General features: G+C 50.6%; 1 protein-coding gene across 1 annotated transcript in view; it reads left to right on the forward strand.

Moving 5' to 3' along the window:
* The window catches only part of AGK (acylglycerol kinase), a 74,802-nt gene that overhangs the window by 47,218 nt on the left and 11,164 nt on the right, over positions 1-16,420 (forward strand). The window contains exons 7-11 of the mRNA XM_037138936.2: positions 1,121-1,153; positions 2,405-2,499; positions 7,915-7,984; positions 12,611-12,687; positions 15,072-15,129. Of these exons, the coding sequence (XP_036994831.2) occupies positions 1,121-1,153; positions 2,405-2,499; positions 7,915-7,984; positions 12,611-12,687; positions 15,072-15,129 (333 nt within the window). The remainder of the gene's footprint in view (positions 1-1,120; positions 1,154-2,404; positions 2,500-7,914; positions 7,985-12,610; positions 12,688-15,071; positions 15,130-16,420) is intronic.

A 16,420-nucleotide genomic window follows, 5' to 3' on the forward strand; every position in this document is an offset into this window, starting at 1 on the left:
CTCTTTTCCGAGCAGTAGACTGGAAACTCCCCTGGATGTGGGGAACCGGCGAGGAGCTGAGCCCATGGCGCAGGCCGCCGCCCTCCGGGCGGTCTGCGTCCTGTGGCCGCAGTTCACACCGCACCTCGCTCCGGTCGCCTTCCGCCCCGTGTGGTGGTGTCACCGGTGCTCAGGCCTCCGGAGCTGGCCCCACAGACAGGGCACTGTCCTGGCTTTGTTCGGCTGAGCAATTATGTGAGCCTAAGTAAGCTGCTTTAAAAAAGCTGTGCTAATGATCTCGTAATTGTTTTAATGGCTTTTTAATGAAGTGTGAAGAAGACTGATAAGCATGTCAGCACAGAGGTAGATGTCACGATGGCCCCCTTTAATCCTAAAAGGCACGGAGGCAGGGGGTGAGGGAGGAGACTGGCATCAGCCTTTACTCCATGAAATCTCCTTAAGGAAGATTCCAATCGTGTATTTGGTATAATCCAGCATAAAAAATACGCCCTCATGAAAAAGGCATTAGAGGGAAATGTACCAAAATATCAACAGCAGACTGATATTTGTTGATTGGTGGTGGCTCTGCAGAGCGGGTTTATGAGGAAGTATTTTTTCCCCAGGTATTGTTCAGTTTTCACAAGACACAGGGCACTAGGTTTTAAATGTAAAAGTGAATTGTGTAGAAATGCAGATGGAACACACCTTTCAGTGGAGGCCCACGGTCCCCTGGTCTCCCCGCTCACTGATGAGCAGCGGTTTTCTCTGAGGGTGGCCAGGCCGGTTCTTCTCCCAGTGCACTTGACCGTGGCGAACTGGGGCCCTTTGGGTAAACGATGTGGGCGGCACATTTGTGCCCATCTTCCAGACCGGAAAACATGATTTTGCTAATATAATGTGGGGAGTTTAGAATTCTTTTACCTTAGTCTTTATTGTACTAGGGGCCTTAGGTCAAGAATAAAATTTAGTTTAGCTCTGACCCTGTCGGAGAATCCTATGCATTTTAAGAGCCAGTACATCTTTGGACATCATTTCCAGGGAGAGAACAGGAGCAAGTGTGTGGTCCATGAAAGTAGAATCCGGTTCTTTTATGATAAAGGAAGTACATGTTGTCCATAAATTTTTTCTTTAACATTTTTAGGTTATTACTGGAGTTCTTCGAAGAGCAGATGAGGTAAGCCTTTAAGAAGACTCACTGCATTTCAGCTTTTACATTTCTGTTCTCTCTTTACTTCCTCCTTGTACCTTTTTGCCCATTTTCTACTTGAAGGTGGACATAGGTTGTGTGCCCGTGGATTTCAGAAAGACAAGCGTGGCTCCCGTGTCCGAGGGCACTGGGTTACCGTGGTGGGCTCTTGTGCCTTGGGAATCCAGAGAATCCCAGAGCTTTTACCAAGAGTTCTTTAAAATACAACTTTTCTATACAGTCTTTTTTCAAAGGATTCCTTTATAAATAAATTGTGGCATATTCCTATACTGGAAGGCACACAGAGGTTAAAATGAATGAACTGCATTTATGAATATTTACATGCTGAAATCTAAAAAATATTAAGTAAAAAAGGCAAGTTGCCAAAGTATGTTATACATTTTTATGAAGTTTTATAGTTTAGAAAACAAGCATCCTGTTAAGGATGCTGCACATGGTACAGTGAGGATGGAGAGACCCCACACGGCCTCCTCAGGAGAAGGGCCCCCCTGTGGTGCAGGGAGAGGGAAGGGGAGGGTGAGGGGGGCCCCCGTTGTATCTCTGTCATTTCATTTCCTGCGCCATCTGAAGCAAATATGGCAACATGTAACATTTGTTAAATGTGGGTCATGGATGTGTGAGTGTAACACTATTTGAGACATTTTCTACAAGAATTTAAAATACATTGCAAATAAAACAAGAAAGAAGACCCTTCCCAGTCTCTTTGGTAATCACAGTACATCATGTTCAAAATAGTCCTTGGGCCCTTACAGTGTCTCTTTACTCTGGTCGCTCATTAAATTGGTGGCTGTCCCCCCACCTCCTCCCGCTCAGACTCGCTGACTCTCCACCACATTTGGACTGGGGGTTGCTTATGAGGCACTTTCACCTGTCACCAGTTACTGTACTTGGCTTAGATACTCCGAGTTGGACTTTATCTGCAGCCCCTTTGAACAGCGTGACGACATAATACAGCCTCTGTCACAATTGTCTGTCTGAACCAGTTGTTACTAACAAGTACTAGAATATTGCTTTCAAGTTCAGAGTCATGCTGTCTTCATGGACTGCTTCGTTTTACAAGCTGCTTACTCAGTATTGTCCGATGGCCGGTCTAGGGAGGCGAAGGGAGACCGGGAGGGGGGCCCAGGTCACTTCCAGTCACTTGTCAAAAGAGGCACGTCTGTGCCTGTCCGATTTTCTGACCATAACGGTAACACTTGCCTTTTCTTTTCCTCCCAGGCCACCTTCAGTAAGATCCCCATCGGGTTCATCCCCCTGGGGCAGACCAGCAGTTTGAGCCCCACCCTCTTCGCCGAAAGTGGAAACAAAGTCCAGTAGGTTGTCCCTGTGGGGTGGGAGCGTCCGTGGCTGAGCGAGCCTGGGAGTGGGCAGTTCACACGTGGGATGTGATACTTGTTCTGCACTTTGATGGCCTGAAAGCTCCAATCACTGAGGACCTGGACCAGAGGTTAACCTGTCTCTTCCCCCGGTCAGGTTGTGGGACTCCTGTGATCTAATCCAAATCCCCAGGCCAGGTACAGAGGTGATGCTGATGTCCTTCTGTCCGTTACAAAGAGATCCTCCCCAAACTGTGTTCACGCTTCTGCGGTGTAAGAGTCTCTAGTGAAAAACAGATTTGCACTAATCATTTGTCTGTTTTAAATGTACACGATGACAAACAGCAAGCTCTTCTGAAAACTGAACCAGTAGTCTCGGATTTATTATCTGGTGATATAAGTAGCTCAGACAGCAACATGGAGTTACACCCTCGGGGCAGTGCCTGCGGAGGAAGGTGCAGGGAGAAAGCAGGCGGTGGGGGCTGGGCAGCACGGACGCCCACGTTCAGGTGCTGTGAGTCGAACAGTGTCCTCAGGAGTCAGGCAGGTCGCTGCTGCTGTTGCTCATTTCTGTCCAGAGCATTAATACACCAAGCTCTTGGCTTTTGAGTAGATAGGAATCTTGAATTTGAGTCTTGAATGTGACATAATGAATAATATAATCTTGAGCAAATTGCTTCTGGCCTCACTGTCAGTTGCCGGATCTTTAATGAAAGCACTGTCACACCTGAGGTGGGGTCAACAGAAAAATGAATAATGAACTTATCCATCATTGAATAAATTAATTGTTGAATGAATCAGAATCTTATGATTTCAGATTATAACCTTCTAGAATCGATAACAATAATTCTCAGGTGATTTTCTTCTTTGGGAATTTGTTTTGGCCAATTTTGTGGTTTTATTTTTGCTGTTGTAAATTTTAAGAGTCATCTTATATGTTTTTACAATTCTACATTTTTAAAAGACTTTATTTTTATTTATATTTAGAGAGAGAGGAAGGGAAGGAGAGAAACATCAATGTGTGGTTGCCTCTTGTGCGCCCCCAAGTGGGGACCTGGCCTGCAACCCAGACATGTGCTCTGACTGGGAATTGAACCAGCGACACTCTGGTTCGCAGCCAGTGCTCAATCCATTGAGTTATGCCAGCCAGAGCGTCAATTCTACATTTTTAAAAATAAAAACCTGGGTCCATATACCAAACACTAGGCTCACACGGAGCCATACAGCAGACCTTCACTGAAAGGCTTCTTGTACTCCCAGCCTTAATCTCACGGGGACAGCTCTTCGCCAGTCACCCCGAGGCCGGTCCAGTCTGCCGAACTTTGTGTTCCCAGTGTAGGCTTTCCAAGGGGTAGTAGACATGACCACGAATTACTGTTTTGCTCATCTAAGATGAATCCTATCCAGTTTGGGTCCTGGTTACTTTAAAGAGCTTGTCTTTCCCTTGGTATGAATATAGATGTTTGAACCACTTAGCCAACACTCCCAGGTGTGTCGGTGCTCCAGAAGGTGGTAGGCCTTGCTCCTCAGAGAACCCCTTGCCTTTCCAGAAGCCAGCATGTGCTCCCCATGGCCACCCGAGGTCGTCATGGCCCTCGGTTTGGGAGAAGCTGATCTTCCTCTATAGTTAAGCCAACACTATTGCTGCTTCTATTTGTAACTTAAACATTTAGAAAACTCACTGTAGAGCACACCCCAGGGCTCTTCGGTAATTAGTCTGCCCTGGGTTCAGAACTGTGCAGACCTCTTAACATGGCAGATGCCCGAGACTATTGCAAAGAACAAAGCATCGCTTTCTGTACTGCGGTCAAGATCGGCGGTACCAGGATTAGTGGGGACAGAGAAGGAATCGGGAATGTTGCAGGGACCCGATCACAAAACAGTAGCCATTACGCGCTGTAATGCCGATTGATTTAGAACTTGCAGGTATTGCTGGAGAATGATGAATTTAAGGTTGCATTTTAGCCGTCTTCCACAAAACAGTTTTGGGGGGAAAAGGACTACGAAAGGGTTTCTTTAGTTGCAGCGTTTGGTTTTAAGGTCCGTTTCTCAGAACTACTTCCTAAGCCCGTTGATGTGCTCGCCACTCCTCAGAGCAAGCACAGAGCTTCACCGGCCTTTTCCAAGAGCTTCCTCCATAGTGAACATGCCCATTCCAGCCACACAGGCCACCGTGCTTCCTGCTTTTCCTTAATTGAATGTCGTTTTCTAAAGGGCCTCCTTCTTCATGGATAGCATCTGTATTGGAAGGGAAAAAGTGGGGTACAGGCATTTCAGTGAAGAAGTATGAGACAGTAAAAGTAGGTGGTTTCGTGTGTTCCGACGTGCTTCCTGAGAAACCCAGAATGTTACCTAAGCATTTGCGTTGACGTGTGTATTTGGGGGTCATGAAGTATCTGAAGGTGTGTGTAACTTTGTGGGCAATGCCCATTCTAGTGGGTATGACTCCTGACTCGGGTGTGTACATTTTCAGCTGGGCCGCGCTGATAGGGACGTCTGTGGGACACAGGTCTTAGGGGTGGGCCTGCCCCTGGGAATCCCCGGTGACCTGACTGTGTCCGAGGCGGCCTCACAGGGTGAAGGGAGTGCACCTTTGGGGAGAAGACCTGAAGTCGACGTGGTCTTGCCACAGGCTTGCTCAGTGATCTTAGGAATTTTATTTAATCTCTCTGAACCTCATTTTCTCCCCCTGTATTTGTCAAATGCACAGTGATTGTACTTATTTCAGAAGATTGTTTAAAAACCAAAATAAAGACCAGCTGGGTAAATATGTAATCATGCTTAGCAAGCTACACAATACAGTGAAGATTTTATGCCTATTACTGAAAAATTTTTTAGGATGGAAAATAGTAAATAACAAATAGGATGACTGTATAATTACTGAGATTAGATTTTATAATTAAATTCTCTTGCAAACTGTTTCACCTAGAAAATATTTTTTTTTAAAAAGGAAAGAACAGCCTTGGCTGGTATGGCTGAGTAGATTGAGCTGGGCCTGCAGACCAAAGGGTTGCCAGTTATATTCCCAGTCAGTGCACATGCCCGGGTTGCAGACCAGGTGCCCAGTAGGGGGCGTGCGAGAGACAACCACACATTGATGTTTCTCTCTCTCCTTCCCTTCCTCTCTAAAAGTGAAATCTAAAAAAAAAAAGTACTATATTGAAATAAAAAATGTTCTGTTTAAAAAAAAGGAAAACATTTTATAGGTATTCCTGTCAGTTACCATGAAGCGGTAACTTGCCTATCAAATACACATTCTTTTTTTTTTTTTTTTAAGATTTTATTTATTTATCTTTAGAGAGGAAGGGAAGGAGAGAGGGAGAGAAACATCAATGTGTGGTTGCCTCTCGTGCATCCCCTGCTGGGAACTGGCCTGCAACCCAGGTATGTGCCCTGACTGGGAATCGAACCGCGATTGTCTGGTTCCCAGGCTCGCGCTCAATCCACTGAGCTACACCAGCCAGGGCTTCAAATACACATTCTTAATCAGAACTCTATAGGGCAGCCCTGGCTGGTATGGCTCAGTGGATTGAGCACGGGCCTGCAAACCAAAAGGTCTCCAGTTCAATTCCCAGTTAGGGCACATGCCTGGATTGTGGGCCAGGTCCCCATTTGTAGACATGGGAGAGGCAACCCATTGATGTATCTTTCCCTCTTTTTCTCCCTCTCTTCCCCCTTCTAAAAAAAACTTAAATTAAAAAAAGGAACTGTACAGAGCAGAATAAACTAGGAGGGGCAGTATTAGGAGAAAAGCTGCTCTTTTTTGAATGGAAACTAATTTCTGAATAACTCCTGTCTTGCAGCTGTACTTAAACTCCAGATACAATACGTTTTACTTCAATACTAATGACAACTATATATATTTTTCTAAAAGATATACAGCAGTAATAAAGGCAATAGAATGCTAACATTGCTAAGCTTTTAGAAAAACCTGAACTGCTTAGGGATAAGTGTAAGAAACTATGTGTAAGATTTATACGGTGAAAACTACAAAACACTGAAGAGAGACTCAGACCTAAATGTGTGGGAAGATACCTGTGTTCACACAATTCACGGCTCGATATTAAGCTGCTGGTTCTTTCTGAATGGACCCATAAAGTCAGCACAGTCCCAGTCACAGTTCCCGAGCGAAGACTTGTTGAAGAAATTGGCAAGTAGAGTCTCAAATTCATGTGGAAAAATAAAGGACTAGAGGAGACAGGATAATTTTGGGAAAGCATAAACGTTTTTGAGGACTTACCCTATCTGATTTCAAGGTTTGCTCTAAAGCTACATTAACCCAAGGCAGCCTGGTGTCGGCAAAAGAGGAAACAGATCAGTAAAAAAAAAAGTGTCTGGAGTTAGGCCCACACATACGTGGACGCTTGGTTTCTTGTTTTGTTTTGCTTTGCTTTGCTTTGCCTTTGAAAAGGCCTTCGGGGAATTCAATGGAGAAAATGAACACAGCTCAGTAGTGGAGGGTTATGGGGAAGGACCGCGTCTAGGCTGGTGAGGGCAAGCGGTGACGGTCCAGCTGAGGTCCTGAGGGCGGGAAAAGCCAGCGACGCGGACGCTGGGAGGCAGGCTGGGCCAGGAGAGGTTTGATGTGGGTTCACACCTTCTCCCTGCTCCAAGGGCAGATACCTGGTTGTCCAGCCACTTGGTGACTTATTGTTTCTTTTGCTGACTCTCTGTGTGCACTAATGTGTGTCTGACCTTGGCTCCAATAGAGCATAAACTCGAGAACGGTTTCTAAGCCTGGCGTGGTTTCCCGCCCTGCGTTGATGTTGATAGACCACGCCTTTTTCACCTGTGGATTTCAGCTGACTGTCAGAATGTAAACGGGAAGGGTATTGTGTCTTTGAACGAAAAAGTCGGCAATTAAAATGAAGTACACCCTAGTAATCTTGGGAAATAAGAGAACTGTGTCTTGGGTTGTGGATTATATTTTACTGAGATGACTTTGACACATCCTCTCCTTCAGTGACCCTCGATGGTGGTTAGGGCAATGAGAAATACTTCAGTAGAATGATCGAAACACATTCTGTTGTCACCCATTTGAGTAGCAGGATATTTTCCAGTAATCAGGATCAGGCGTAATGTGGAGACTCAGTGAATGTCAAGTAATTAAATGGTTGGTACCTGGTATAAACTTCTCTGTGCCAAAGCCTTCCCTTCGAGTCTGTACCAGAGCCTTCCCCCGAATTTTTTTAGTAATTCTTTTATACATCTTGGTTCTGTTTTCTCAGAGCATCTTAAAGAACTGTCTTTTTATCCTGGGCCAACTGTTAGTGCTGTGGGCGGGGGGGGGGGGAGGGAGAGAGTGTGTGTGTGTGTGTGTGTATGTGTGACTGTATGTGAGTGTGTGTGTGGCGGCGGGGAGGTGTTGCTTATTTTTCACAACACGACCACTTCCTCCTTGGTGTCTTGCAGATGTATTACTGACGCTACACTTGCCATCGTGAGAGGAGAGACAGTCCCACTTGACGTCCTGCAGATCAAGGTACAGTCCTCTCCTGAGTTTGAAAATATTCACAAAGCAACACACGTAAAGAAAGCAGAATGTCACTGTTCAGCTGCGATGATGAAAACAACAGTCCCCCTTCTTACCCTTTCCTACCCCAAGTAAAGCTCCCCGGGGAAAAATAATTCCACCCGTTTATTCTGCTTATCACCAGTAAGTGTGCTAATGATGCTCCTTTTAAAAACTGCGGTTAAAAACAGACATAGAATTTACTGTGGTCGCCATTTTTAAGCACACAGCCCAGCATTGCGAAGTCTGTGATGCTGGTGGTTGGTTTCCCCATTTTTGACCTCACCTTTGGCATCTTCATCACATCTGAGAATTCGACCGTTCTCCTCCCAATGTCGTGTGTCACTGTGTTTGCTTCCCCCACTGACCGACTCTGGGCCTCGGGGGTGCCTCTGCCTCGGGGCCGTTCTGAGCACAGAGGCGGCCGAGGAGCCCTGGACCGGCCTGGTTTCTCCTCCCCTGTGTGCGGTGTGCGTGGTGGCGGCCTCCGTCTCCCACGTTCTGCCAAAGGGCAAGTCCCTCTCTTGTCCTGTCTGTCCTAGCAGGGCCTTGTCTTTCTTTGGAATTCATTTTTCTTGGTTGTCTCACAATCTCAGCCTTCTGACAGGCATAAGATGTGGTTTGATTTTGTAGATTATCTGGCTTTTTCTCATTTTCAGAGAACACTGTTCTCAGGAGCACCAACATCCTAGACGGGAGCTGAACTTCCCGTTTTTTCTATCAGGTGGTCTGGCACGCTGTGGCTGATTTGTAGGTGAACTCACGAATTGTTTTAGAGAGATGCTTACCGGCTCTGCAGCCGTATTGCTGAGAACTGGTAACTCCCCACAGCAGCGAGCCAACCTGGCACCCGGGTTTCGGTCTTGGAAGCCGTTCTCTGAGCTGGGTGACCAGGACTCTCTGAGGGGCTGGTCTTCAGAGCAGGGCGAGAACAAGGTGAGGAAGTACTCAAACCCTGGGGAGGCAGCACAGAAAGACAGAGCCAGCCTGGCGGCTTCCTCCCGACTGGTTTTGGGGCAGCTGGAATCAAGAAGCAGAATAGTGCTGATGAAGAATCCTCGCCCACGGGGATCTTACAGAAGAGTCCCCGGTTTGTAAGTGTGGTGGGAATGCTCGCGTGAGAATTCCCACTTCGTCGTCATCACCAGTGAAGGCACTGCTTTGGGCAGGGGTCCCAGGGGTTGCCACAACTGTTAGACCCCCACACAGTATCGGGTTACTTAGCAATCGCGGAGGGGAACCTGCTGTAACGTAACTTCCCTCCTAGGGTGCGGCTGCTGTTGGTGTAGAGTGTTGGCTGTCCGCATGTTCACACCCGAACTGTTGGCGGGCAGCCTCTCTCCCTGTGCTCCCAGCTGGGACCTCACTGGTCTTGACAAAGGTGATTTCAGTTGCAGCTGAGTCCTTGGCACCTGATAAAGCTATGTCGTTGTCACAGAATGGAAGGGCCGTACTGAAATCTTAACCTGCAGTTACCACAGGCGGCATGAAGATGAAGATATTCTGCAATATTGGTGTTACCGGGAAGGCGCATCCGGACATAAGCTGTTCCAGAGAGACTGGGAATGGACTGGCACTCGTAAATGTCTCCTGTGTCCTTTATGTCTGCTTCCCCGTGTGCGGGTTTTGTGCGTGGATGAAAGCAGTGTCAGGGTCTCTGCGGGCTCGGTGTGTTGACGACACGAGCCAGGAAGCAGCAAACTGAAAATCAGATCCCAGAAGACGACACCCAGCTGCTCAACGGTGGTTTCTGTCTGAGGCACGGGGCTCAGCCGGGTTTGTCTTCTTCCTCCTCCTGACGTCGGACATTGCTTTCGGAACACGGGGCAAGCCTTACAGGGAGGGGAGGCCTGATTCCCTAGTGTCGTAGCTGAAGCCCAAGACCACACCGCTCTTCTTTCAGGAAACAAACCCCAACCCCGTGATTAATCATATCACGGGAAGTTCCAGAGATAAACAGAAATAGTCCTTGGGAGCTACGATGCAGCTTTTCACTTTGCTCAGTGTGCGCTCACATCTCATTTGGCCCTCCGCCTCCACCAGGAAGGCAAGACGAGTATTAGTGTCTGGTTTGACAGATAAGAAAGTAAGAGTCCTCTGGTCATGTGACTGGCTGTGCTGGGGACAGGAGTGGCGTCCACACTTTCTGTCTTATGTCCCATCGCTCTCCCGCTTCACTGCGCCCAGGTGGTGTCCCTCTTGGTGCTGTCCTGTGAGTTTGGAAGGGCATTTCCCTGCGCAGACATCTGTGATGCACAGGACCTGACTCTAAAGTAACTACTGGGAGTACGGAGGGAATGCTTTCTAGTTCATCCTTCTGGTCGGACCCTCGGACCTGCCAACCCAGAAGCAAACGGGGAGCATAGGGGAGGCTGCGAGAGAAGGCCTTGCTCCCTTTGCCCTCGTGCGTCCTGGCTGGTGGCAGGGCCTCAGAGGCCACGGTGCAGCGGCTCCTCTTCTGTCCTTCAGAGCTCGCTTGCTCTTCCTGCACTCAGGTGGTCCCCAACGGGCCAGTCTCTCCATCACTGACCCTCGGGCCCCTCACGAATCCCATTGGCTCTGTGTCCGTCGGCTGCTGGCTGGGCTTTGCTAGAGCTTCTCACACTCATCTCCTGTCCTCCAGGGCCTTGAGCACCCTCACTAGGACATAGCACCCAACTCAGTGGAACCTCGAGGTCACAAGGCTTTTCCGTTCATCTGAACAGAATAGTCCTAAAACTCTTCCCCCTCAGATGCAGGGAGAGAGTCTTGAGCCCGGGGAGGAAGTGTCAGCACTGACGCCCCCACCGGGTGTGTGGGACGGCACTTCCCAGGAACGATGCGACAGAGAATGTCCGCCCAGCCAGCGGCTCCAGAAGACCGGGTGCTGGTTTCTCCTTGGGGAAATCTGTAGTGATGCGACTTCTTACAGACTCGTGAGGACGGCTGCGGTAAACCTGACCTGCAAAGCCAAATAAGCTCGGTACTTTCCAACATACTAAACCGTGGACTCCCTGTCATTGTTCATAGTAGCAGTTAGTCCCACTTAATAACATCTTAGGGGCCGTCGGGGAGCGCTCCTGCGGTCCCGGCCAACGCACACAGTGCTGCTCCGCACGGGCGAGAGTGCCCTTTCTTCCTTCGTTTCTTTCCCCTGCTCTTCCGCCCGGCCACCCCGACTCTTCACCATTCCACTGGTTTCGTTGTGAATTTTATGTGTTTTCCCCGAACATCCTTTGCTCCCCACACACGTGCCACACAGTTGCAGCTGCTCCACACTTCCGTGATTCTTGATGCTGTTTGAACCTCACGCATTGTATTGTGTTGCTGCGTCTGACTCCCATTGCACCTTGGGCCCTCTGAGGGCAGACGTTTGTTACTGCTGGCCGCTGACATATGATACATATTTGCTAACCAAAATTCTGTGGGGAACAGGATGAGTGAACGGTTAGCCTAATCTGGTGGGATGACTGGAAGCCCTGCTGCCTTCCACGCTCTGCACTTGGCCTTAGGAGACGGCTGCGTGCCACATTGCCAGCCGGGAGTGGCCTCGCCCTCCCCTCTTTGCCCTCCCGGCTCTCGTTCCTGTTCCTGTGCTCACGCGGGTGCAGAAAGCAGAAAAGCAGACCTGATGCTGGGGCAGGCACACAACCAAGGACTGAGCGGCCACGCTGTTCGTGTGTGATTCTCCCAGAAATCCCTCCCTGGGTTCGGGGGTAGTGGGAACGGGAGTGAAGGTGGGACTGAGGGTGGAGCGCGCCCTCCCTGGGAACAGTGAGCCAACCTCTCCAGGCCGGCAGCCCCCGGGGTCAAGGATTCTCCTCCAGCCCCGGGTCTCCTGCTCACATGGCCTGAAGCACTGGAAATCGAGCTGCTTCCGCCTGATCTAGGAGATGGGGGCATCGTGTCTGGTGCCGGGCAGCTCTGTCTGGAACGCAGGGTACTCCTGGGCTTTAGCTGTGATTCAGAGCTACAGAAGCCCCCTAGCTGGTGTATATACTACTTATACCTTAAGGAAGGGCCATCACGGGGCAGGAACGCTCTGAGGTGGTAGCTGTGTCGCCCATGTTTCCTTATTGTGTGTGTCCATTGCTCATCTCATGGGTTAATTAGAAACTGGCTGGTTATGGTATGTATGGGCAACTTCCTCCATAGAGCACTGGGCTAAAGCCAGGCCACTTTGCGTTCTGACCTGTTAGGACGAATGCCTGACTGTGCTGTCACATTCAGGTGACCCGTTCTAGAGAGCCAGGGCTCTGCTCGCACTTGGGACTGCAGGCCTACCTTATCTTGGCCTTGGTCAAGTGCATGGGAGCCAAAATCGGTCTGAAAACCAGCCTAGTTGGGTCCTTCTTAGTTCTCAGTCTGAAGTGTGATAATAGGTTCCCTCACAGCCGATTCCTGAAGCCTAATCACAAAAATTACTTTCACTTAGAGCGTGGTTTACTCAAGTACTTTTCACTGAGCATTCACAGAGCTGATTTCTTCAATTGTGAATGTCCTTTTAGATTTCGATTTGATGAAAAGTAGGCCGTGACCCTTTGCGGGGTCCTTAACCTGCACAGAGTTCCGAGCCGCCGTAATCATTAATTCCGGCGAAATGCCTTTGTCTTCCAGGGCGAGAAGGAGCCTGTGTTTGCGATGACCGGCCTGCGGTGGGGAGCCTTCCGCGACGCGGGCGTCAAAGTCAGCAAGTAAAGACTTACTTGTGGGCGTGTGGTGCTCTCCGTCTTTTTCTTCCCTTCCCTTCTCTGATGTGTCTGTAAACATCGATCTTCTGGGAGTGGATGTGGCGGGTCTGGAGTCCGATGCACGGTTCGTGGAGACAGAGGTTCATATCTCGTTGCAGAGAGGCGGGGGCAGGCCCGGGCGACAGGGGTGTGTCTGTTTCCACACACACTGTTGGAGCTCAGGCTGGACAGAAGGGCACCTGGATGGCCTGCCACCCCTCGCCCTGCTCGTCTGGGCGCCGAGGGAAAGGCACTGCTGGGGACGCAGCCTGGGGCGCTGTCACAGCCCTGGGAGGCGCTCTCCGGGAGGTCCAGGCAGGGAGGGGAGAAAGGTGGGTTCCGGAAGGGCCCCATGGTGAGGGGGAAAGAACAGGCCAGTGGGGGCGGTGATTACAGGGCTGTCGCCGGCTCCTCAGGGGAACGGACTTGTTTTCAGAGACTTTGTTGTGGGACAGGAAGCCCTTGGCCTGACCACAGTGGGTGTCCTCTTGCGTTTGCTGCAGAGAGGGCCTGTGGGCCCAGGCCCCTGGGGCGGGACGGAAGGGGGCCCTGGCCGAGGTGCCTCGGTGGTGTGTGTTCGCTTTTACCTTTTCTTAACAACGGGCTCATCGTGTTAGTTGTGAGTGAATTGTGACCCATCCCACACGTAGCTTTCAGCAAGAAACCCCTCTTTCACTTCGGAGGCCTTCCCCCTGCTTCACTGCGTCCGTCCTGCCGGTGACGTTCCTGACCGTGGACTGTCCAGGGAGAGGGGGTGCTGGTTTGTGTCCACACGCGCGTCCTTCGGTGCCTCACAGCTTGTCATCCGCAGTCCCCGGGGCCATCCTGATTCCCCGCGGTACCCTGTGGGGCATCTGTAGCGTCGGGCCGTCCCCGCAGCTGGCCGAGTGGCGGCGCTCAGTGATGCCCGGAAAAGCCCGCTGCGGGCAGACGGCCTTCTGCAGGGCGCTGACCAGCAGGCAGGCACCAGCAGTGGTCGGGCCCTGTCCGGAATCTCTCACACCCTTGCCCCTGTTTTGACTGACTTCAGAACGTCGACTTTTCAATTCCGGTCACCTGGCACCCCAGCGAGGACCGTCCGTGGAGCTGCTGTGTGTGTTGTGGAAGCAGCAGCAGGGAGGCAGGAGGTGACGTCCTAGCTGTCGGAATTCGCTCTTGGTAGAGAGGGGGCAGCTGCTGGCAGATCAGGAATGAAGTGCTCTAGCCGGGGTGTGTTTCTGTCTGGCCGACTCGGAGCCAGTCGTGACGTTGGCTGAAGGTCAAGGTCCTCGTGAGCAGCAGCACAGAATTCACCTGAGCAGTAATTAGACCGGCTGCACAGGGCTCTCGGGGTTCTCTCTGAACTCCTGGTGCTGGCATTCAGGGCCCTGCTGAGTCCGTCACCGCCCCTGATTTCACAGTCACACATCCTTCTCAGCCTTTCACCCGCAGTGTCTCCTGTGCCTGGCTGCCGCTCCTGCCCGAGCGAGCTCTTTCCCTCTGTCCCGCATCGAAATCCCGTGCGTGGCAGTGAACTCCACGCCCTCGGTGCGGGCTTGAGCCACAAGCACGTCCGACCCAGGATTCTGGGCCTCAGTGATTCCTCATCCTTCTTCACTCTCCTTGCCAATAAACAGTGGTCAGTTCAGGCTGTGTCACGTATGTTTATATGGTCTTTACTGCTTTCTGTTTCTTTTTTGGACCGTATTTTATAAAATGATAGCCCTCAAAGGCAGGAATTTATACTCTGTATTTCTTTTGCTAAGTAAGTGAATATCGATCGCATCAGAGAGGGAGCAGTTAGGACGGGCTGGTCGGGGACACAGACTGTGAGGAGGAATCGACTCTGCCGCTTGTCCAGCTCCACGCAGGCATCTGTCCCCCCGGCAGCATCCGTGTGGCGGCAGCTCACAGCATGACGTGCACCCCTCCCTCCCCGGTTTCACGTTGCCACTTTCAAGATGCGTGACACGAGTAGTGTGAAATCACACTGCTTTGCACCTCTGATTGCACGTTGGCGTGTGAGAGAACACACCAGTGGGTTCTAGGTTGTGGGTGGCACCTCCCCCGTCTGTGGCTGGAAGCACACATGACTGGGAAGCTGATGGATCCGGAGACTGCAGGAGACTGACTCTATACCCCTGGTACATTGCAAGGACCTGCATGCGCGGCACTGATCGCAGGCTGTGTGACACGGTGTTGAAGCGCAGATGAAAAGTTGACTGTGACACTCTTTTATGCTAAACCTCGGTCCTCAGAGCAGACGCTGGTAGAGGTGTGATTCCAGGGGCGCATCTGTCACAAACGCTGTCTGTCCCGACATCGTTCCTTTCATATTCTAATTAGATGTTTGTCTTCATCGTTCTCAGGTACTGGTATCTCGGGCCTCTGAAAACCAAAGCAGCTTACTTCTTCAGCACTCTGCAGGTAAAGGCAGGTCACGGCGTGGGGCTGTTCCCCGCGCCATTCTGTTGGTGCTCCGTGAAATGGCATTTGAGAAAGCGCATTGAAAAAATGAAAATGTCGTCCCTCCATGAAGTCACCCCTCATGTACCAACTCAGTCCCTCCAACACCAATTCAACAGTTCATTTCTTTTTAACATTCCGCTGCACTTCGCCTCTTCATTCACACTGCTGCCAGACAAACCTTGAGCAGAATGACCTGTATCACCCGTCATTTACATACCTGTATCAGTATCTAGAAATGAATGGGAGAGACCGTGGGTTTGGAGAGGGTACCATCGAGAGAACACCTGGCTGGGAGCAGCCGTCAGAACGTCAGCGTTTAAAGAACCAGACACGGCACCCAAGAGGTGCTGAGAGGCAGCCGAGGGGACAGTGCTGGTGGAGAAGCCGGTGGAGGGAGGGTTTCAGGCAGAAAGGGAGGCTTCAGGAAGCAACAGCGGAGTCTGACTGCAGACAGGAAAGTATCCACTGAACGTGGCCGCCTCCTCGGGGCTGGAAACCCGAGTGGAGAAGGTGAGGGGGTGCATGGAGGGGAAGAAGCGGAGACCCCAAGGGTGGGACGCTCAGTCAAGAAACTTTGGAAGAAAAGGAAATAGAAAAGGCAAAGGCTAGTGAAAAAAATGGGATCAAAGGAGTGTTGTGTTCGTAATTAGAGAGAGATCCGTGCCTTTCCAACCCCAAGCAACAGGAAAACAGAAGGGAAGAGGTGAACAAAAGGAGAGGAAAAGCACACCTGAGTTGGCAAAATCCATGAGCAAGTGGAAGGGCGCGGACCCAAAGGCCTGGGTCGCCTCGGGCAGGGGAGGGGCACTTTCTCCCCAAGACGGGAGAGAAAGTCCGGGTGAAGATGGCTGTGTGGAGAGTTAAGGCGGTTCTCACGGAGCACAGAGAGCCAAGTGACCTGTTGAAATTGAGGTGGCGGTGGCGGTATGGGGGCTTTGAAGTAAGATGGAAACAGAGGATTAGAAGGATTATCAAGTGGCACTGAGGACCTGAGACCAAGCATTTGTGGTGACAGGGACATGCGTGCGTGGGTGACTGTTTTTCCCGTGTCAACACTCGGCAGGCGTGTTTCTCTCCCCACCACCACGATACTGAGCCCGGAGGTAAACCTGGAGACAGGGTGGGCCCAGCCCTGGGGCTTCTCAGGGCACGTGTTCTGGGAGACTAAAGACACGAGAGGGCCGGGGGTGACGGAAAAAAGCACGATTTACAGTAATTAACTGATAATTCGGCACGGAGGGAAAATGGC

Source organism: Artibeus jamaicensis, unplaced genomic scaffold (assembly GCF_021234435.1).
Source record: "Artibeus jamaicensis isolate MK-2021 breed Jamaican fruit bat unplaced genomic scaffold, CSHL_Jam_final scaffold_2172, whole genome shotgun sequence".
Lineage (NCBI taxonomy): Eukaryota > Metazoa > Chordata > Mammalia > Chiroptera > Phyllostomidae > Artibeus > Artibeus jamaicensis.